A 23,501-nucleotide genomic window follows, 5' to 3' on the forward strand; every position below is an offset into this window, starting at 1 on the left:
TTACGGTTTCTTAGTAATAGACAAGGATAGCTCTCTGAAGAACGGTCGATATCGCAAAGGTTTCGACGAGTACGCCACGATCGAGTGAACGGACTTGAGTGGTAATAGTCTCAGTTTTGATCGACGAACAGGTCAGTTGATGATCGGATCTGTTAAGTTAAGAAACCGTGTCAGTTTGATCGGTTGACAATCGAGTGAACGAAGTGCAGACTTGTGTGCCAGTTTATCGACGAACAGGTCGGTTAATGATCGGATCTGTTAAAAACCGTGTCAGTTAGATCGGTTTATAACTGTTTTAAACAAAAACAGCTTGGGGAAACCTGTTATATACCCTGTAACGTTATTCCCGTCAGTGTGAGGGGCCACTCACACTACGGGTTTTCTCATTACCTTCGCCCGTCCTTTTCTATCGGTATCAGGGCACCAGTTGGTCAGTTGGGTGGCCAACAACCCTACGTTATCATTTGAGTCTTTCGACTCCATTCTTTATGCATCTAATACAGCCCTGCGGCCATGCATTTGGACGGTAGCGGTAGCCAGGGTCGCTCAGTATGCTAGGTCGTGGAGAGAGGGGAGGGTTCCTTACGGAAGTCCGAGCCTCGCAGACCTACCTGCTGAGGGGCATATATCTATCCCTCACCACCCACACCCAGGTGGTGGTGAGGAATGCGGGAACATGCGGTATCATTTGCCAAAGCATAGAGCCTGCCAGGAGCGGACCACCACGGAGGCAATGTTCGCGGCCCGTCCAGCCATAGCGCAAGCCTATGGAATTACGGAGGGCACCGGGACACATTCTAACGGACTAACTACGCCCCTGCACAACCCACTATGCATTGGCCGGTATCCAGTCATGACGTACGTGCAGGCTGGCCTATAGCACACGCCTCACGTACGCGAACGGACCCATGGCTGCTGAGTGCCGCGTCACGCGCTAACCAACACGCACGGACACATCAGCACAGTCCCATGGTCGCATTCCGACTGCCTGTTATGGCAGTCTGCGCACGACATTCGCGCAGCCTACTTGACGCGCGTAACCAGCGTTCAAGCCAGACTCGATGTTCTATTTCCCCTCCTCGTGGGGACTTATAGACACTGTCATTCTTTTAGGACTCCCCGAGGCCGCTTCTCCTGATCTCAGGTTGCCTGGGTTGTTTGGCATGGCCCTGCCTTACTTCTCAGGACAACCTGGACATCGTTTACTGTAGCGCCGGTCTTTTCATCCGGGCCTCTGCCTGTCAACGGGGTCTATCCTTGACGTTAGCTATAATCCACTCGTGAGCCTATCTCACGAGTCGATAACGTAGGGATTAATAATATCCACTGTTCGGAAGCTTTTATACTTTTTATTCGGTATCTTGCATACGTAACGGGGAACTTCGTTACATACCCCCCTCCGTAACGGAGGTTTCGACCCGAAACCGAAAGCGCCTGAACACGAGTTCGTTTTTCGCTACTACGCCCAAGCGTGCAGTGATGCACCTCAGTCTGGGTTTACTGTTGCGGTAGCTTAGGCTTGTATGGCTTGATGTCTGCCGTAGACATTTTGCCAGTGACGTTTCCTGCCAAATCAGACAATTCTACAACTGTCTCCGATAACTTTTTCGCAATGATAAACGGTCCACAGAATGGTTTGTTCAGTGCAGCCGATATGTGTTTTGCGGCATTCGAGAGCTGTCGGTTGCGAACTAAGACTAACTCGCCAACCTCATAGTGCTTTTCACGACGACGTAGATTATACGGTCTTGCCTGTCGTTCGTGCGCTTCTTCGAGAGCATACTTGAAAACTGTTCTGAGTGTTTCCAAGCGTTTCATGCTTGCCAACCACTTTTCTGTCGGTTGTTGCATGATTTCGGTATCGCCTTCTAATTCACGTCGCGTCGACCTTGCCGATTCTGGTTCTCTACCCAGATTAGCGAATGCAGATGTAGCTTGCAGTGTACCATGGTGGGCAGTATTAAATGCAAATCTAAATGCATCCAAATTCTGATCCCACTCTCGATGATCAGAATCGAGAAAGGCCCTCATCATCATCTTCAGGCTTCTATTCACCCTTTCGGTGGGGTTTGCCTGGGGATGATATGGAGGTGTCGTGGTTTGCCTCATACCCGTTAATTGTAATAAAGCAGTTATATCTTTATTTACAAATTCGGTACCATTGTCGGTAACTAAAACTTTTGGTGTACCCCATCCATGAATCACCAAGTTTTCGATAGCCTCTGCAATCTTTTTGCCGTTAGCGCGTCGAAGTGGAGCTACTTCGATCCATTTTGTGTATAGGTCTTGGATTACCAACACATACGAGAACCCTTGTTTACTTGGCGTCAGTGTCCCTGGCGCGTCGCGGCCGCGGCACAGCTTGCGCGCCTGACCACTAGGTGGCTAGCGCCACGAGCAGCACTCTCGCTGGCAAGTTTCGTGCCGCGGAATTATATAGATGGGTCCTTGATAAGGACCCATCGCACCCCAAACTTGTCGCAACCAGCAGCGTAGCAGCCGCAACAGCAGCAGTTTGTCGCCTTCACGGCAATTTTTGACGCCTCACCAGGCAAGGTTGCCAAGTGTAGTACTTTCCAAGGTTGCCAAGTGTAGTACTTTTGGTACTACCGTAGTACCCAAAAGCGACATATCCTATAGCGTAGTACTATTTTGGGTACTACGCTATAGTCGCTGCTGATACTACTGGTCGGCGGAAATACGTCAGAGGGTAGAGACTGTAGAAGGACCGCAATATAGATATTTCTAATTACTAATTTCAAAATACATAATGTATGGTCCGTGAGCCAAGACAAATGTTAGTATTATTGTATCGTACATACAATATACATACCGCAAGTTATAAAGTAATATAAAGAAATAAAGTGACAGTTTTAACCTTACTGACAGCTGATATACTGATTGTATAAGTGAATAAATAAAGTGACGAAATTTGTAAAATGTACATAAAAATAATTTTTAAAAGTATATAAAGGACTGAACATTTTAGATAAGTATAACAATAAATTTTATAATATAAAATGTAAGATATAAATATTTTGTGGTACTTTGTGGGATTTTATTTCAGATTAAATTATAGTAATGTGTTTACTATGTCACTGTGCTGAGGATGGAGCTATGCGGATTTTCAAAATTAAAATAAAGGAATAGACTAAACATAATGTGGTTATTGTGTCATCGTTGAGATTCAAACTATGTTAATTGAGACGGATAATAAAATAAATGAGTGAAAAAACTGGGTAAATACAATAATAAATAAAGAAGCTGACAAATTAGATATATAATATAAAATGTAAGATATTTTATAGTACTTTCTGGGATTTTATTTCAGATTAAATCATAGTAATGTGTTTACTATGTCACTACTGAGGATGGAGCTATGTGGATTGAACATTAAAATGAAAGGAATAGATTCACCATATTATGGTTACTGTGTCATCGCTGAGGATCAAACTGTGTTAATTGAGATGAATATTAAAAAAAACAAGTCAACACATTGGGTAAATACGATACAAATAAAGAAGCTGACAGATTACATTTGTAATTTCAAATGTAAGATTTTATATAGTACTTTTTGGGATTTTGTTTCAGATTAAATTATTGTAAAGTGTTTACTATGTCAATGCTGAGAATGGAGCTATGTGGATTGAACATTAAAACAAAAAGAATAGATTCACCATAATGTTATTTCTGTGTCATCGCTGATGAGGATCAAACTGTGTTAATTGAGACAGATATTAAAATAAATGAGTCAGCAATTTAGGTAAATGCAATAATAAATAAAGAAAATGACAGAATAGATATATGATATAAAATGTAAGATGTTTTATAGTACTTTGTGGGATTTTGTTTCAGATTAAATTATAGTAATGTACGTGTGTTTACTGTATCACTGCTGAGGATGAAGCTATGTGGATCGAACATTAAAAAAAAAGAATAGATTCACCATAATGTGGTTACTGTGTCATCGCTGAGGATCAAACTATGATAATTGAGATGAATATTAAAATAAAGAAGCTGACAGATTAGATATATAATATAACATGTTAGATATTTTACAGTACTTTGTGGGATTTTATTTAAAGTTAATATATGTAAAATAAAATTTTTTTTTTCTTTTTACAATTGTATCTATATTAATTACTATATGTTGCAATCTCTTAAAATTAAGCCTCTGCTTTTATTAGCAAACTAATAGTTCCACACGACAGTGATGCCAGAATCAAGCTTTTAGCAACAAAAATGAAGATAAGCGCTAGCCAGCAGCAGTATAGAAAATTTAAAGGGAAGCGGTACAAACACAACTATGCCTGGAGAGCATAGGTGTGATTTGGACTTCAGGCAACATTGGCGTCAGAAGAAGAGCGACTACCGCTAACCGTGACATTTTTACGTGTCATCCGAGTGAAGTGGTGCTGCGTTTACCTAAAAACTCAAAGCAAATAAAAATGCTTTTCCTAAATTGATTTTTAATATTGATAAAATGGTCAAATGTAGCCATTAATTAATTAGATTTGGTAATAAATACAGAAAATGCGTTTTATTATAACAAATGAGTTGAGGTAAAATAAACTCAATGTTTTTATATTAATCTGTTAACAAATGCATTTTTTTATTTATTATTGAGTCCAATAAATTAATGGTTATTAAACAAAATTCCTTGTAATGAAAAAAAAAAAGAAAAAATTTTAAACTTCACTAAGACTCGAACACGAGCCCACCGCATGACAAACGGCAACCTTACCGCCTGCGCTACAGCGCTCACTTGATGTACTAAGAGCAAAACAGCCTTTTAAAGACTGACTACAATTCTTTCACTAACTCGTCATAAACGATCAAGAATTAGCTGCAATAATAAATACATTTATCTCCACAGCATTATTGCACTAAATTTATTATGTTTTTAATTTGAAGCATACATTTTACATGAAGATACGATACTTTAAGGGTGTTCATGCAATACTCTAAATACAAAACTATTCATATGCTCGTTTATCATAGTTATTCGACTACATATAACAAATTTTATAATATTACTTAATTAATTTATGATAGTTGAGCATATGAATAGTTTTGTATATAGAGTACTGAATGGTTACCCTTAAATTATCATATCTTCATGCAAAATGTATGCTTCAAATTAAAAACAATAAATTTAGTACAATAATGCTATGTAGATAAATGTATTTATTATTACAGCTAATTCTTAATCGTTTATGACGAGTTAGTGAAAGAATTGTAGTCAGTCTTTAAAAGGCTGTTTTGCTCTTGGTACATCAAGTGAGCGCTGTAGCGCAGGCGGTAAGGTTGCCGTTTGTCATGCGGTGGGCTCGTGTTCGAGCTTGGTGAAGTTTAAAATTTTTTCATTTTTTTTTCATTACAAGGAATTTTTTTTTTAATAACCATTAATTTATTGGACTCAATAATAAATAAAAGAATGCATTTATTAACAGATTAATATAAAAACATTGAGTTTATTTTACCTCAACTCATTTGTTATAATAAAACGCATTTGTTGTATTTATTACCAAATATAATTAATTAATGGCTACATTTGACCATTTTATCAAAATTAAAAATTAATTTAGGAAAAGCATTTTTATTTTATTTATTCACTTATACCATAAGTACATCAGCTGTCAGATAGATCAAAGCTGTCACTACTCCTTATTTCTTTATTACACTTTATTTTTCCGTATAAAAAACATTTGTCTTCGTTCACGCCGTTCACGGTGACAGACTGTGAATATAATATATATAATTTTTGATATATTACGTTCTGCATTTAAGATGGCTACTGACGTATTTCCGCTGGCAGTATACTTTGTGCAGTCTGCATTCCTTATATCAAAATTCACTTACTATAGAGCGTAGTACTATTCAAGATGGCGGACTTGGCAACCTTGTCACCAGGCCAACAAAACGAGCGCCTCCACCGGCGAACTCTACGGGTCGACTACTTTGGTAAGTATCACCCAACCACCCACCGCCTACCAAGAGGGGACTACCCCTCTGCGACAATACCCTCCCTCCTCAGGGAGATTTCTCCGGGGACTTCCCGGGAGAATTTAACCCTCTCCTTCCCCTCCACACTGCCTCCGAGGACTACCTCGGACCAGTGTTGCCAGAAAGTAGACCGTCGGTCTACAGAATTTCCCCCTCCACTTACCACCACAGATGCAGGCTCGCTTGCGTGAGCCGTCCCCGCTTCTACCGCTGCTCGATGGTCACGAACACAAGTAGAAGCGTCCGTACATGTGTCGACTGGCTTCGCTCGCTCTCGCCTATCCTCGGATTAAAGAGAGAGCGGAGATACTTTCTCGGACCTCTCTGTCTTTCTCGCTGTTAGCGTCTAGCAGAAGTTCGAGGCAAAATCTTTCCGCTTCGCTTTGCCGAAAATCTACGAATATTTTATGTTATTTACATTTGCAGCCTAATGCCTTTATACATGTTTTTCAGCATTTTATATAAGCATTGACTTATTTAAATCAATAATAAATTAAGGAAATGCGTATTTGATATATAATAATTATTTTAACTACAATTTCATCTTTATATTTTGCTTATTTCCGTAAAAGCTGCATTTCATTAATTTATTATTGATTCTCGTAAGTCAATGGTCATTAAAAAAAAATTTAATTTAAAAAAAAAAAAGTAATTGGCAGGAATCGAACCCGGATCCACGAATCGCCACGCGGTTACCTTACCGCCTAGACCACAAAGCTTCTTCGGTGCACCGTAGGCAGAAAGTCTTCTTAAGGACTTGAAATCTTCTTTTGCACCGTATAAATAAACGAGCAACCGACAGCTTTATTCATTATTATTCTGTCATAATGGTACAAAAATTAAAGAATAATTATATATTGAATAGTTTTCAAAAGCTGTTCCAATAGCCAAGAACGAAGATAAATATAATCAACGCTCGTAGTTTCCGTCCTTGGCTATTGGAACAGCTTTTGAAAACTATTCAATATTTAATTATTCTTTAATTTTTGTACCATTATGACAGAATAATAATGAATAAAGCTGTCGGTTGCTCGTTTATTTATACGGTGCAAAAGAAGATTTCAAGTCCTTAAGAAGACTTTCTGCCTACGGTGCACCGAAGAAGCTTTGTGGTCTAGGCGGTAAGGTAACCACGTGGCGATTCGTGGATCCGGGTTCGATTCCTGCCGATTACTTTTTTTTTTTTAAAATTAAATTTTTTTTTAATGACCATTGACTTACTAAAATCAATAATAAATTAATGAAATGCAGATTTTATGGAAATAAGCGAAATATAACGATGAAATTGTAGTTAAAATAATTATTATATATCAAATACGCATTTCCTTAATTTATTATTGATTTAAATAAGTCAATGCTTATATAAAATGCTGAAAAACATGTATAAAGGCATTAGGCTGCAAATGTAAATAACATAAAATATTCGTAGATTTTCGGCAAAGCGAAGCGGAAAGATTTTGCCTTGAACTTCTGCTAGACGCTAACAGCGAGAAAGACAGAGAGGTCCGAGAAAGTATCTCCGCTCTCTCTTTAATCCGAGGATAGGCGAGAGCGAGCGAAGCCAGTCGACACATGTATGGACGCTTCTACTTGTGTTCGTGACCATCGAGCAGCGGTAGAAGCGAGGATGGCTCACGCAAACGAGCCTGCATCTGTGGTGGTAAGTGGAGGGGGAAATTCTGTAGACCGACGGTCTACTTTCTGGCAACACTGCCTCGGACCCAGTGTTCCGACCCTCAAGTCCAGGGTTCTCGAAAGAGTCGGGTAGCGAGAGGGGTAGAATTCACCTTAGGGGTTGGGGTGGCTCGGAGCCACTATAGCTCTGGGAGAAGGAGGCCGAGGGGTAAGGGGACTTCCCCTTCCCTAAAACCACTTCTCCTACTTCGCTCCCTCCCGTGGCTGGGGATTTTACTGAGGAATAGCCCAGGGAAAATTGCCCAGTCCGGGAGCTTCTAAGTCCGCATACCTTTCTGGGGAATTCTGGTTTCTGGGGTTCTAGGGAATCTTCGTCTACCGAAATTCCCTAGAAGTTGACGAGAGCAAATTCCCTAGAAAGTCGATAATTAGTCTAGCGGTTCTTGTAAATATATATATATTGTAAATTTTGTATATTTTTATTTATTTAAATAAACAACTCATTTTTGCCTAGTACCTTGGCTTTGAATTTTATTCTAGAATAAGACCTTCCCTTCTGATCACAGGTTCGGAGCTCTCTTAGGACATTGTTTCGCACATAATCATTAATAACTTATTTGAATTGATAATGAAATAAAAATTAAATTTTTATAAGAATTTTTTGAGCGTAACTATGGAATATTAAAACCCCATTTTTACATATTTTTTAATCTAATATGTTCATGGCAACAAATAAACATTCTACAATAAAAAAAAAATTATTGGTTGGAATCGAACTCGAATCTGAGGTTTGAAAGATGGAGCAGGATTGAAGCAGGACGAAAAGGAATTTTACTCGGCTCTTCGGCTAAACGAAAGTTAGATCGAGAGGGAGAGAGAGATCCGATAAAACTATGCCGTTCTCTCTCGAACTCGATGTATAGCGAAGATGTCCGAAGCTGAGCGATGGTAACCGAAGGAGGTTGCACACGCATTTGCACCACAGTAATGGTGTGTGTGTGTGCCTAACAAAGTGCTTCTCATTCGCGTCCGACAGATGGCGTTAGTGGTTTTATGGAATTTTCGACTTCTAATCAAGGTTGCCAAGTCCGCCATCTTGAATAGTACTACGCTCTATAGTAAGTGAATTTTGATATAAGGAATGCAGACTGCACAAAGTATACTGCCAGCGGAAATACGTCAGTAGCCATCTTAAATGCAGAACGTAATATATCAAAAATTATATATATTTGCTGCTTTCCTTTTACACCGAAGTGAGTCCGAGATCAGTGAGTTTTAGTACTCAGTTAGTGACGCCATTTTTCAATGGTTTTTAAGTGAGCTATGCAGTTTTAAAAGGAACGCGCTTTACTCAGTTTTTGATGAAAACTAAAACTAAATTAATTTTATTGGTCAATTCTGTTAAGTCTAGACAGTCTGGATTATCCTAACCTAACCTAAATTTGAAACTCTCCCGCTATATTAATTGTCAAAAACAAAATAAATACTCCGAAATACTCGGATATTAAAAATAATCTTGAATTGTAATTAGAATGTAAAGAATATTTATACTTATTAAAATTATATTTATAAATAGCTTAAATTATCTTCTTTTTGGTACGAAGCCAATAATCAGTTTATATCTTATACGTGCTACACATCAATATAAGTTATTTAACTATATTTATTTTTTTGTTATAGGAAGTTCTGCTGTCATAGGTGCTCATTGTTTTTGAAAATTACAATACTAACGGATGTACAGTAAGAAGCAACAAAAACGAGCTATTTAAAGGAAACTTACAATATCATTGTTATATATCAAATTTACTTTATATCATTAGCTTTTTTGTTTATAATATGATTAATTCTGTTTCTAATAATATTATAAATGTAAAATTTATTCTTTGTTATATTATAACAGTTAGTAAAACGATTGTATTTTAATATATAATTAAATAAAAACTATCAGATTGCAGTAAATGATATGGATTCAGATTTAAGTACATCAAATTCATCGACATCAAAGATTTTTTCCTCCTCTAATTCATCATCAGATTCGGACTTACCTGATCATCCTAGAAAGAAGCAGCATCGTATAACTTCATTTATGGAAACTGTGCACAAATACGATGATGAAGAATTTAAAGAACATTTTAGATTAAACCGTACAACTGTTGACTTAATAATAAGTAAGTATACTTTGTTTCTTCAATGCTTTCTTAAAATAACATAATATATAGCTGTATAAAAAAGCATAAATTTCAGATATTGTTGAAACAGAGCATATTTTACCAAAACATACATTTGGTAGAAAAAAGATATGCGCAGAAAAATCAGTTTTGTTAACTTTATAGTATCTTTCAAATACAGAAACATTTCGAGAATGCTCTGATAGATTTGATATCACTAAAAGTTCATGCCATCGCATCATTTCCAAAATTGTAGATTTGTTGGTAAAAAAAAGTACACAATATATTACATGGCCTATTAATAATGAGTTGCATAAGGTACAATCTGGATTCTATAAAATGCAAGGGATAAAGGGAGTAGTTGGTGCTATTGATGGATGTCACGTTAAAATTAAAAAACCAGCTTCTAAGTACCACTATGCATATTATAATAGAAAAGGGGATTATAGTGTTCTTATACAAGGTGTATGTGATCATAAGAAAAGATTTATTAGTTTTTTCTGCGGAGAACCAGGGCCTATTCATGATAGTCGTTTATTAAAAAAGTCATCATTATATAAAAAGGGTATGAATGGATTTTTGAACAGAAATTTTCTATTAGGTGACTCAGCATATCCTTGTTTAAACTGGCTGATTCCACCGTTTAAAGACAATGGAAATTTGATTTCAAATAAAAAAATATTTAATTATCGTCATTCTGCAACAAGAGTCGTTATTGAAAATGCTTTTGGGCTTTTGAAGGGGAGGTTTAGGAGACTAAAGTTTTTTGAAAATGACGATTTAAAATTGGTGACAAAATGTATCATAGCTACTGCTGTACTACATAATATATGTATAGATAATAATGATATTGACACACAATTGATATAGATGATGAAAATGATGATAATGATGATTCTATAAATATACAAGGAGTTTCTGGCATCAACGAAATGTGTTCCAGACGAGACGAAGTATATATGAATATGTTTAAATGAACACAATTATATAATTGAATAATAATTCTATTTATTAATGACGAATAAGGAATTTTTTATATTTTTTAATGTATGAAATAGTTTTTCTTATAATTCTTATATAAGATACAAAAACTTTAAGAACAAAACTAATTAAATTAACAAAATTTATTTTAATAAACTTTTTATATAAAATTTTCAATTTAAGTAATAAACGTTACTTAATTACTCTATTAAGCTATATGGTATATCAGCGGTAAACTTTAAACACTATGCAAATGTTAAATGGAAAAATAGTTTAAATTTCTTAGTACTGACTAGTAATTATAATCACATTACTTGTTCAAACGTTTAATAAAACGTCAAGCTTTTCTACATTTTAATACTGGTTGGTGTAACCTTAAATCATATTACGCTTGCAAATATTTAATGAAAGGCAACCTTTATCTATGCTGTAATACTGACTAGTAACCTTAATCTCTCTCTCACATTATTTTTATGTATGTTCAGTAGAAAATTAAAGTTTTTTACTTTTTAAAAGTAATTATGTAGCTGTTGCTGTATTTTATAAAATATTAATCATACACATTTTTTTCCTTTAAAACCTTTTGTAAACTAATTAAAGCCTCTATTTTCTTTTTTTCCATTTCCATTTTATCTTTATATAATCTCACTTTTTCTTCTTTATATTTTAAGCTTTCTTTAATGTAAACTTTCCTGCTCTCCTCTTTTTCTTTCATAACTATCATTTTGTTTTCTAAAAAATCTTTCTTTATTTTTACCAGCTCAATAGTAGGATTTTTTCTTTTTCGCTTTGAAGATGATGAGCTGCTGGAACTATTGGAAGACGAATCATCTAGGTGTTCTTCGAAATTCTCTACTTCAGGTTGTGCTATAGATTCCACTTGAGTTTCTTCGGTATTTATATCATCAACATCTATTGAATGTTGACATGCATTTGTTGGGGAATCTCCTAATAACTCATCCAATCTATTATAAAATACAAATTTCACTGGACCCCTTCCTGTTCGAGATTTTATATCTTTTGTACTTTTATAAGTTCGCACTAAATTTTGCCATTTCTTTTTACATACTGCTTCAGATACCTATAAATAACAGAAAATATTTTATTTTACTACAGGATGGTAATAAAAAAGAATCAATTACTTGACAAAGCAATTAAAACAACACGTAATTGTTACTTGTGTTTTTATAACCTATAATATTAGAAATTTTACTTACCTCAATATTTTGACTACAAAGTTCTTCACTTATAATTGTCCAGAAAGTCTTTCTCTTATGAATGTGATGCATATCATCATACCGTGCTTCAACAGCTGTCAATAAAGTAAGCGTTTCATTTATTGACCAAGTAGTTCTCTTATCTTTTATTTGTGTTGCTTTTGAATTATCATTTAATTCTTGCAACTGGAAGTTTCCATCAAAATCATTTCTTTCCCTCAAGGCTTCCTCTTCATTTTCTTGAAATTCTGAGCTTATGTCAAAAGCTTCGACATGTTTTATTGCATCATACTCTTGATTTTTAATAAAAGGCTCATTAAATTCATTTAAGCCTATAAACTTATTAGAAACCCAAAATCTACTATTTTTCTCTTAAAAATACATGAATTAACAAAATTAAAAACGTTACCGAATATTTTTATTTACATGTTTATACTAAATGCTTACCAATATCTTGTACATAAAAATCACCATTCTTATTGGTTACAAACCCATCGTTAGTTCTTAAAATGTAATATGCCATAACTACGTATAAAAATTGATTAAAACTATCGGATTTATTATCGGTTAAGTAAATACTTTTATTTTTGTGCCTCCCTGCTTAATTAATTAGTTATAACCGTTATATTTAACTGTCATAATAGTGTATAAGGAGATGACAGTTAAATATGTACTACATACACGCTCTCTCCATTGTCTCCATACACTTGTCCACACACTTGTCTCCGAGAACCTATAGATGAGTCTGACAGACTCATCAAAGCATATGCTCCTCAGCTAGCTCAAATGCTAGGGGAAACTCAGTTCTGTCTCAGTTCAATCACAGTTACCAACATCAAAAGGAACGCGCATTTAACTGAGCCATGACGTCACAAGTGAGATTTAACTGAGTTTTGGTGTAAAAGGAAAGCAGCTATTATATTCACAGCCTGTCACCGTGAACGGCGTGAACGAAGACAAAAGTTAGTATACGGAAAAATAAAGTGTAATAAAGAAATAAGGAGTAGTGACAGCTTTGATCTATCTGACAGTTGATGTACTTATGGTATAAGTGAATAAATAAAATAAAAATGCTTTTCCTAAATTGATTTTTAATTTTGATAAAATGGTCAAATGTAGCCATTAATTAATTAGATTTGGTAATAAATACAAAAAATGCGTTTTATTATAACAAATGAGTTGAGGTAAAATAAACTCAATGTTTTTATATTAATTTGTTAACAAATGCATTTTTTTATTTATTATTGAGTCCAATAAGTTAACGGTTATTAAAAAAAAATTCTTTGTAATGAAACAAAAAATGAAAAATTTTAATCTTTACCAAGACTCGAACACGAGCCCACCACATGATAAACGGCACCCTTACCGCCTGCGCTACAGCGCTCACTTGATGTACCAAAAGCAAAACAGGCTTTTTAAAGACTGACTACAATTCTTTTATTAATTCGTCATAAATGATCAAGAATTAGCTGTAATAATAAATACATTTATCTACTGTAACGTTGCGTTCCCGCAGCGTTACAATAGCTGCCATCTAGCGCTTTGCTAATCTCAAGCGCTAGATAGGCGGGTCGCGTGCGAACTAGGGAGTTATCAACCGATAAGTATTGATCTAGGATCGATAACTTGTCGCCTTCCTAGTGTCGCGCGATGGGTGTAGCGGGGCAGCGGCGGGACAGGCGCAGGGCCTTACCTGCTCCCGCGAACTGCCCCGACACACGTAGTTTAGATGTCAAAGGTGACACATAGTGTTAAAGAGTGCCCCGCCGCCGATATAGTGCGACCCCACTGACAGCCGCCACGCCAAAGCTAGAAAAAGGAAAGGTGCAGCGACTGCCAGGGAGCCGCGAACCCATATTGGACAACGGGACACCCAAGCCCTTCGGGCCAGCCACCAAGGGCGAGAGCGAGAAAGGGAGAGAGAGAGAGAGAGAAAAGGAGAGAGAGAGAAAGCCGAGAGGGGGACGATAGAGAGAGAGAGAGAAAAGCGGGAAAGAAGAGAGCCAGCCCTAGAAAGCTGAAGTAAGGGTGATTATTCGTCTTGTATTATAGTCCTGTGACGTCCCGGGGTGTGCTAGGGCTTTAGGGCTCGTAGCACCGAACGGTTTTATAGGGAACCGCTGGCCCGGCTCACCTGTCAAGGTTAAGCGGGCAACTTAGCGGAGTGGTCATTCCGTCGGACCTGTACATCGCGTCAGTGTGTGTGGAAGCGCGACTTAGTAAAAGTGTTCGCGATTACATCGACTCCGCGTGAGTTTGACCGTTGACAGGGACGTTCCCTTCAGTCATTTCAAGGACGCGGACTTTGTATAGTTATCGTGAGGACTCGCGACCTTAGGCGTCTGATAGTAAACAATCCTGGTCGTTGTGGTGTTTAAGCGCGGGAACTGAGCGAGTGCGGGTAACCGTCGCGGGACGCGCACGCGCGGAAGGAGGGACTTATCCGCGTAGCGTCGAGTAGTAGTTAGCCTAGGGATCCGCCGGTGGCGCGCGAGTACCGCGCGACTCGGTGGGGCCAGCGTTGCCAAGTGTAGTATAATTTTCCTATAGCGTAGTATCCTTAGGATACTACGCTACAGTTTCTGTTCCCTGCGGGATCCTACGCTATAGTTTCTGTTCACTGCGGGATCCTACGCTACAGTTTCTGTCCTTGCGGGATACTACGTTTTGGCCATTAATCTTGAGTCTTGGCGAGGGGAAGTTAGAATCAGAGGGGCGAGGGGATTTCTAGGGAGTTTGTCCATAGCTGTCAAATGGCGCGATTAACCCTCAATTTTATATCATCAACAAAAATAATATTTTCGGAAAACGATTGTGGAAAAGAAGGAAGGATTTTAATAAATAACAGAGAGGACAAAATATATCAGATGAGTATAAATTAATAAAAAAAATGAAAATTATTGTGAATTTTTAAGAAAATATACTTTGTGGCTATTTTATTTTTGTTACAGTTGAAATCCGGTTATGATGACTTTCAATTAAGGAAAAAAGTAATTATAGACTAATAAATGAAAAAGTATTAAAACATGAAGCACTTCTCTGTATGGTCCAGTCATTTCAATAATTGTGACTTAATGTTATAATAGTGAATGTGTAAGCGATTAGTGCATATACAACAAACTCTTATTGTAAATTTAATAATCTTGTATGACAATGTTTTAATTGCTATTATTTTAAATTAAAGCTAGTTTAATTAACATATTTTTATTTCATCCCTTTCTCAAAATTCTAAACACATGGTAATTACCTATTCTTGTAGTAGTCATATATTCGTTAAATTACATACAAAATTACAACTGTTTTATATTTGTAAAGCATAGCTGTTTGTTGCAATGATTTTTATTATTCAATGTGAGACAAATCGCATTTTGTTTAGGCAAATGTCTTATTTATCCGCCACATCCTTCCATATCTTATGCGACATTTATTTGGCTCCGTTGCACTATTTTCTTCCAGTCTATATCATATAACATTAATTTTCTAATCATTTATACATACACACAGATCTAATAATACTGCTGATCTGCAATTATTTTTGTAATTGTTGAAATGATTGTTAAACCATTATCTTATTTAATTTGTAAAATGGACATTTGAATGATGCTATTAAAATTTGGCAACTTTTCTGCGAGATATGTTCTGATAATATTTGTGAAGATAAAGTTCTTTAAAAGGTATATGTATACTGCTGAGTTCATCTTGTTTTCAGCTTTAAATAGTTTTCCAACTACACGCATGGATATCTATTTTGAATATAGAATACATATTTCATTACATCTATTATGATATTGTTAAGATTGATAGAAAGATATCAATTCTTTGAAAATGATATATTATATATCTAGTAACTGGATTAATTAAGGTTTTAGAACAGATAAATTTCACAAACAAATAGGACTAACAAAATATGTATTATATATTGAGGAAGGATATCCAAATGTGAATTATTTGAAGCTAAAAGCAAGATAAATTCAGCAGTATCCTTAAATGTATTGGAGAACAACATCCTCTCAAATTTAAAGAGAAGATATCCTATGGAAGAGATGCCAAACATTATAAGTAAAATAATTCAAGTGTCTATTCTTCAACTTTAATAGAACAATGGTTTACCAATCATCTTGACATTTATAAGATTAATTAGTCAATAGAATAGCTATATCTTAGTGTATATAAAAATAGCAAAAAATTAATCGTATATTTTGAAAACTAAAAGAAAGAACTAACAAGGCAAATAAATGTTACATAAGATATGGAAGGATGTGGCGGATAAATAAGACATTTGCCTAAACAAAATGCGATTTGTCTCACATTGAATAATAAAAATCATTGCAACAAACAGCTATGCTTTACAAATATAAAACAGTTGTAATTTTGTATGTAATTTAACGAATATATGACTACTACAAGAATAGGTAATTACCATGTGTGTTTAGAATTTTGAGAAAGGGATGAAATAAAAATATGTTAATTAAACTAGCTTTAATTTAAAATAATAGCAATTAAAACATTATCATACAAGATTATTAAATTTACAATAAGAGTTTGTTGTATATGCATTAATCGCTTACACATTCACTATTATAACAATAAGTCACAATTATTGAAATGACTGGGCCATACAGAGAAGTGCTTCATGTTTTAATACTTTTTCATTTATTAGTCTATAATTACTTTTTTCCTTAATTGAAAGTCATCATAACCGGATTTCAACTGTAACAAAAATAAAATAACCACAAAGTATATTTTCTTAAAAATTCACAATAATTTTCATTTTTTTTATTAATTTATACTCATCTGATATATTTTGTCTTCTCTGTTATTTATTAAAATCCTTCCTTCTTTTCCACAATCGTTTTCTGAAAATATTATTTTTGTTGATGATATAAAATTGAGGGTTAATCGCGCCATTTAACAGCTACGTACAAACTCCCTAGAAATCCCCTCGCCCCTCTGATTCTAACTACACAACGCCGCGACGCAAGATTAACGGGATCCCTCAAGCCCTCTGTAGCCAACATTACGGAACGAAAAACGAGAGAGAATTGTCCAGCGCTATTTTTCGACCGATTTCAATGTTTTTTGGCTTGTTGGAATTGTTAGGACTCGCACCGTGTCATAAATAAAGCCGTATATTCCAAAAAACGTAAAAAAAATAAAATTGTTTAAAAATTTGCATTAATAATATTTAAACGCAAAACAAATTGAAAAATCGGGCTTCTTTATGACGAGGTGCCAAACCTAACGATTCCAACGAGCCCAAAAACATTGAAATCGGTTGAGAAATAGAGCCGTACCATTGTCCCGCATTTCTGAGGTGGACAAAAAGCAAAAATTTTAAGAAAGAAAGCTAGGATTCCTCCCCTCTCGCGGATCACGCTAACGTGTTCCCCCACTCTAGCATCGAACCTTACTGCGAAGCTTCCCTCTCATATTTACGCTATTCTCCTATCTGTAGCTATACATATATAAATACTGCTAAAATAATGTTGAGAACATTTCATCTTGCCGATATAATGAAATTGCTAAAAATGCAATTATCATTTTGAAATAAAATTGTAGAAAAGGAGATTTCGTAATGCTTGAAATATAGGGCATACGGCGAAACGCGGGACAATGGTAAAGTCGTATTTTTCAACATAATTTGATGAAACTAGTAATAATTAAAGCCATTCTTCATGTAGATTGTCCTAAAGAGCTCGCATTTTCGGTAAAGCTTATAGTTTTTCAGCTATGAACGATTGAAGTTGCACGGCGCACAAATACATATTTCCTCTCCCGCTTAGATCAGCTGTTGCGCACGTCCATCCTCAATCGCTCATAACTGGAAAACTATAAGCTTTATCGAAAATGCGAGCTCTTTAGGACAGTCTACATGAAGAATGGCTTTAGTTATGACTAGTCTCATCAAATTCTATTGAGAAATACGCCTGTACCATTGTCCCGCGTTTCGCCGTATGCCTTATATTTCAAGCATTACGAAATCTCCTTTTCTACAATTTTATTTCAAAATGATAATTGCATTTTTAGCAATTTCATTATATCGGCGAAATGAAATGTTCTCAACATTATTTTAGCAGTATTTATATGTGTATAGCTACAGATAGGGGAATAGCGTAAATATGAGGAAAGCTTTGCAGTAAGTTTCGATGCTGGAGTGGGGGAACACGTTAGCGTGAGCCGCGAGAGGGGAGGAAGCCTAGCTTTCTTCCTAAAAATTTTTGGTTTTCGTCCACCTCAATAACGCGGGACAATGGTACGGCTCTATTTCTCAACCGATTTCAATGTTTTTGGGCTTGTTGGAATCGTTAGGTCTGGCACCTCGTCATAAAGAAGCCCGATTTTTCCATTTGTTTTGCGTTTAAATATTATTAATGCGAATTTTTAAACAATTTTATTTTTTTACGTTTCTTGGAAAATACGGCTTTATTTATGACACGGTGCGAGTCCTAACGATTCCAACAAGCCCAAAAACATTGAAATCGGTTGAAAAATAGCGCTGGACACTAGTGATGGCGATATTGTATCGATACTTGTCAGTATCGATATTTTCATGACGATACTATAGATTTTTATATTGATACTTTGCTCCTCGATAAATACCAGTATCGATACAAAGGTTCGAATATCGAACTTCGATACATTTGTATATATATATATAATGGATAAAAATACAAAAAATGCGCGCGCTACAGCTTTAAAATAATGAAGTTGGTTTTGATTTCATTAACAGTTACAAAATGCCTTAAGATTTGTCCAATGGGATAATCGCAAAACGGAATAAAAAAAATTGGTTCCTTCCGAATATTTCCATTGCCGCGTAGTATTCCGTATGGTTAACATGCGATGTGTAATATTAACCTCTGAGTGTAAGGAAAATAAAGGAAAATAAGTAAAACATATGCGTTTTTCAATTAAACAAACAACAGATCCCATATTAACAGTATGCATAAAGATTTGCTTAACTAATAATTAATTTTTCTATTATTTATTTTTGTTTGGTGTTATAAATAAAATTTTAATATTAGAACTATTACTAATAAAATATTTTGTTTATACTAGTGCCACGAGCAAGTCCAGTATGGAAATATTTTGTGAAGACAACGTTAGGGGGGAAGTGTAAGGTTTGTCAAAAAGAAATAAAAGGAAGTGGCAATACAACCAATTTAAAATTGCATTTGGAAAGAATACATCCAAACGTGGAATTAAGTTCCAATGTTAATAATAAAACAGATGTGCTGACGACAAAAAGAAAAGCTATGGTAACTATCTGTATAATCATTTCAATAAAAACAAAATAATATTACATTACACAGATATACATATTAATAATTATATATAAAACAGCACACACTTGAAATTGATGATTTAAATCAAGATCCTGATGACCCAGATTATCCATTTCACATTTCTCCATCACATACTTCTTCATCTTCCACCTTATCCACAGTAACTTCAACAACAACTTCTGTTGTAGAAGAGCCAACAAAACGAAAACAGCCAAGAATAGATACGACTTTAGTTAAACAAAGTTCCTTTCAGGGTAAATAAAAATCGAATTATATATTTAATTGAGAAAGACAAATAAATGCCAAGTATTCACATAACACAAACACAAATATGTTATTGAGACACGCTATCTTCATTAATATATATTTATAAATACTCCAAAAAGAGCTTTTTAATTTTGTTAAAACTAAATATATTTTACAATAATATTTTTTATTTTAGACGGAGGAAGTAAAGCAGCAGAAATAACTAACAAAATTTTATTTATGCTTGCAAAAGATAACATGTCGTACCAAACAGTTGAAAAAGAAGGGTTCCAATTATTTGTTAAAACAATTGTGCCTTTGTACAAAATTCCTTGCAGGAAAACAATCACTAAACTGATGGAAGAAAAATATGATGTTCTATCTACTATGATTAAGAATAATCTCTCAAAAGTTGAAAATTGATCGTTAACTACGGATATTTGGACGGATCCATTAAACACTAGAAGCTACCTAGGTGTCACTTCTCACTATATAGTTAATAGTAAGCATAAATCAGTTACCATCGGTGTCACTGAATTAACTGAAAGGCATACTTCCGATTATATTGAATCTTGGTTTCTAGACATTATAAATGATTGGAAAATTAAGAGTGATAGTATTGTAGTTGTTGTGAGTGATAGTGGTGCTAACATTAAAAAGGCAATTAAAGATGCTTTTGGCAGTGAGAAACACTTGTCGTGTATTGCACATACGTTGAATTTGATACCTGCAAAAGTAATAGAGTTATCTCCTGATATAAATTTAATCTGTAAAAAAATCAAATCTATCGTAACACATTTTAAAAAGTCAGTCATTGCAGCAGATAAATTGAGAGCTAGTTCTAATCTCAAATTAATTCAATCGATTGACACAAGGTGGAATTCAACACATGATATGTGTCAAAGATTTGTGGAGTTATCTGATATAATAGGAGGAATTCTTTTACAATGCACTACGGCACCATTAATGGTTACAGCATTAGAGCTACAAACTACAATAGAATTTATAAATCTCTTAAAACCATTTGTTGACGCAACAAAAATAGTTTCTGGTGAACTTTATTTAACAGCGAGCAAAGTAATACCAGTTATTAATACCTTAAGAGTTGCATTAAATATATCACAGCCACAAACTGAAATTGGAATTGAGATGAAAGAATTGCTAGTACAACAATTTCAACAAAGGTTTGAAACTATTGAAGATGAATCAAATTTAGCAATCTCTACAATACTGGATCCTAGATTCAAAAACATTCATTTCAAGGATGAGTTGGCTTGCTCTAATGCTATTAAAAATATTTCAAAAACTTTAAACAAGAGAATCTTAAATAAACAGCCTCTCCAAAATAATTCCTCTAATATTACTGTTAAAAATGACTTCTGGTCATACCACAAAGATTTGGTAAATAAAATTAAATCACAGGAAATAGTGAATTCGAATGATAATGAAACACCTGATGATCTAAGGTATTGCTATATATATTAGAAATTTTTACTCTTATATTTAATTAACTTGCATTTACTATTTGTTTAAGGTTTTACTTAATCCAGCCTCCAATTGAAATGACAAGCTGTCCCATTCAATTTTGGAAGTCCTCGAGCGATACAACATTAGGTAAATTAGCTATGAAATACTTATCAATAATAGCTACATCAGTTCCCTGTGAGCGAATTTTTTCTATGGCTGGTAGAATCATCACAGAGTCGAGGAATCGTTTGAACGCGGAACATCTTCAACAATTACTTTTTTTAGGTAAGTTTTTAACTGAGGGTTTTCAAATGTTGTTCTCCTTACATAAAACTATATTATATTTAGGTTCGTTATCTAGCGAAGATTGGCAATTTCCACAATGAACTAAATACTGAATGGAGAGACCACACTACATTGTATAATTTTAATATTAACATTTATATTATTCTTATTAATTATATTTATACGTACAAAATTAAGAATATCATTTATTTAAAAAATTGTCTATAAAGGGCAAATTAAAATTGGAACTCAGTCTTAAAATATTAATTGGTCCATAGCTTACTCCAGACTGTTTATGATGCAAATAAAGGAGCAAATATAATTATGTATAACATAGTATAACCTATAAGGTCGTACAATTGATGTTTGATAAAAGATAGGAAAATGAGGTAAAAGTAAATAATATATTTCGATTGAGTTGAATCGATATATCAATATATCGAATATCGATACATTGACTTCGATGCTTCACTCGTATCGATACTTCTGTTTTTGATACGTATCGATACGAAATATCGATACTTTTGGAAAATATCGCCAGTGGACACTTCTCCTTCGTTTTTTGTTCCGTAATGTTGGCTACAGAGGGCTTGAGGACACGTCCGAAAGCACTGAGAGCTTATTATACCTAAAACACTATACTTCGTTTCTTCTCTGGTCGTTTATTTTCAGGGATTAGATCCAGATCTCGGATCAAACTTACCGCAGTGTCGCAACTTACGAAAAAAAAATACTAGATCACCCTAGACTAATCCGGATCTAGTGAGGAGGCTTTCGCGAGAGTGAATCCGGATCCAGATTTAAGTAGAGTAATTAGGGCCAATTCAGGTGTGGAAATTTTAGCTGTCATCAGTGGCATTATTCTAATCAACAAAAGGTAAATATTAAATTTCCAATTTGTTTTGCTAAAGATAAAGAAAGAAGTATAATAATCATTAATAATTTTCACTTTTTATATAATATATTAATTTTCTTACATAATTTCTCTTAATAACATATTATTTACAGATTAAACAATGGATTATATGAATTTATGGAATATTTTATTTGAAAATGATGAGGAGGAAGATGATGTATAAATTATGTAAGAAAGTTAATATATTATATAAAAAGTGAAAATTATTAATGATTATTATACTTCTTTCTTTATCTTTAGCAAAACAAATTGGAAATTTAATATTTACCTTTTGTTGATTAGAATAATGTCACTAATGACAGCTAAAATTTCCACATCTGAATAGGCCCCAATTACTCTACTTAAATCTGGATCCGGATTCACTCTCGCGAAAGCCTCCTTACTTGATCCGGATTAGTCTAGGGTGATCTAGTTTTTTTTTTCGTAAGTTGCGACACTGCGGTAAGTTTGATCCGAGATCTGGATCTAATCCCTGAAAATAAACGTCCTCTGTGAATCACACTTACTATACATTTTGCGTGGTATATTCAATTCTCGCCAACAAACTATACAGCGTAGTATCTTCCAACATGGCGGACTTGGCAGCGCTGCCAGCAGGGGGAAGATTGTAAACACGTCCTAAATCCTTAAGCGGTGGTGTGCGCAGATCAGCAGATGTTTATGAGTGTTCTGACTCGAAATGCAACTAAAAACAAGTCCACGTGATAAAAAGAAAACTTTATAAATAAATATATATATATATATATTTTATAATTATCAAATAACTGGAAATATATTATTAAACGTATATAGAATATAATTATAAGAATAAAATGAATGTCATAACATGTACTACTTGGGTTAGAAGAGGCGTTTCAGCATCACACCCAGAAAAGGTTATATTTTCTTCATTTTATTGGGGGGAATTTTGAATAATGGTATATTGCTTATTATAGATCAGAAATAGAATATTTTTAAACAGTTTTAGAATGCCTTGAAATTGTATATATCTTTTTGAACATTAGTGTAAATAAATTAAAAATATGGGTAAAACTGTAGTTTAACTTTAAATTATGATGAAGCTCCGCAGAATTAATAATTCATGAACGTGCAAAATGGCTCTATTGACAAAAATTTCTGCTATCAATTTTTGTTACAGTTATATGTGGTTTTAATAACATAGTCGTAGGTAACAATAGTTATAATTTCCATCTCTTGTTACAAATTGTATAATGTAGTGTATGTTTGGCTTAGATTCTTGAGACTCTACCATCTATGGTAGAACATCTCCAGCATTTATTTGTCTTTTATATCA

The 23,501-nt window shown here is 34.6% G+C and overlaps 2 protein-coding genes across 3 annotated transcripts in view; both read left to right on the forward strand.

The window, feature by feature from the left end:
* Positions 1-18,845: 18,845 nt before the first annotated feature.
* On the forward strand, positions 18,846-21,392 carry LOC136781474 (E3 SUMO-protein ligase ZBED1-like). The gene is made up of 6 exons (XM_066740381.1): positions 18,846-18,873; positions 19,067-19,266; positions 19,352-19,547; positions 20,123-21,005; positions 21,074-21,291; positions 21,355-21,392. Exons 1-6 carry the CDS (start codon positions 18,846-18,848, stop codon positions 21,390-21,392), a joined length of 1,563 nt encoding a protein of 520 aa, XP_066596478.1.
* A 1,462-nt stretch (positions 21,393-22,854) lies between these two features.
* Positions 22,855-23,501, forward strand: part of nclb (no child left behind) — a 288,007-nt gene continuing 287,360 nt past the window's right edge. For both annotated transcript variants that reach the window (XM_066740055.1, XM_066740054.1), the window contains exon 1: positions 22,855-23,082. In XM_066740055.1, coding sequence (XP_066596152.1) covers positions 23,020-23,082 — 63 coding nt within the window. In that variant the 5' untranslated portion in view covers positions 22,855-23,019. The remainder of the gene's footprint in view (positions 23,083-23,501) is intronic.

This window comes from Prorops nasuta, unplaced genomic scaffold (assembly GCF_024137725.1).
Source record: "Prorops nasuta isolate Cenicafe-Biocafe unplaced genomic scaffold, Cenicafe_Pnas_1.2 PNAS00022, whole genome shotgun sequence".
Classification (NCBI taxonomy): Eukaryota; Metazoa; Arthropoda; class Insecta; order Hymenoptera; family Bethylidae; genus Prorops; species Prorops nasuta.

Coding starts and splice junctions, on each gene's coding strand:
- LOC136781474 (XM_066740381.1), top strand. CDS start 18,846: ATGCGATGTGTAATATTAACCTCTGAGT. Junction 18,874..19,066: donor TGTAATATTAACCTCTGAGT/GTAAGGAAAATA, acceptor TGTTTATACTAG/TGCCACGAGCAAGTCCAGTA. Junction 19,548..20,122: donor TAAACAAAGTTCCTTTCAGG/GTAAATAAAAAT, acceptor CTTGGTTTCTAG/ACATTATAAATGATTGGAAA.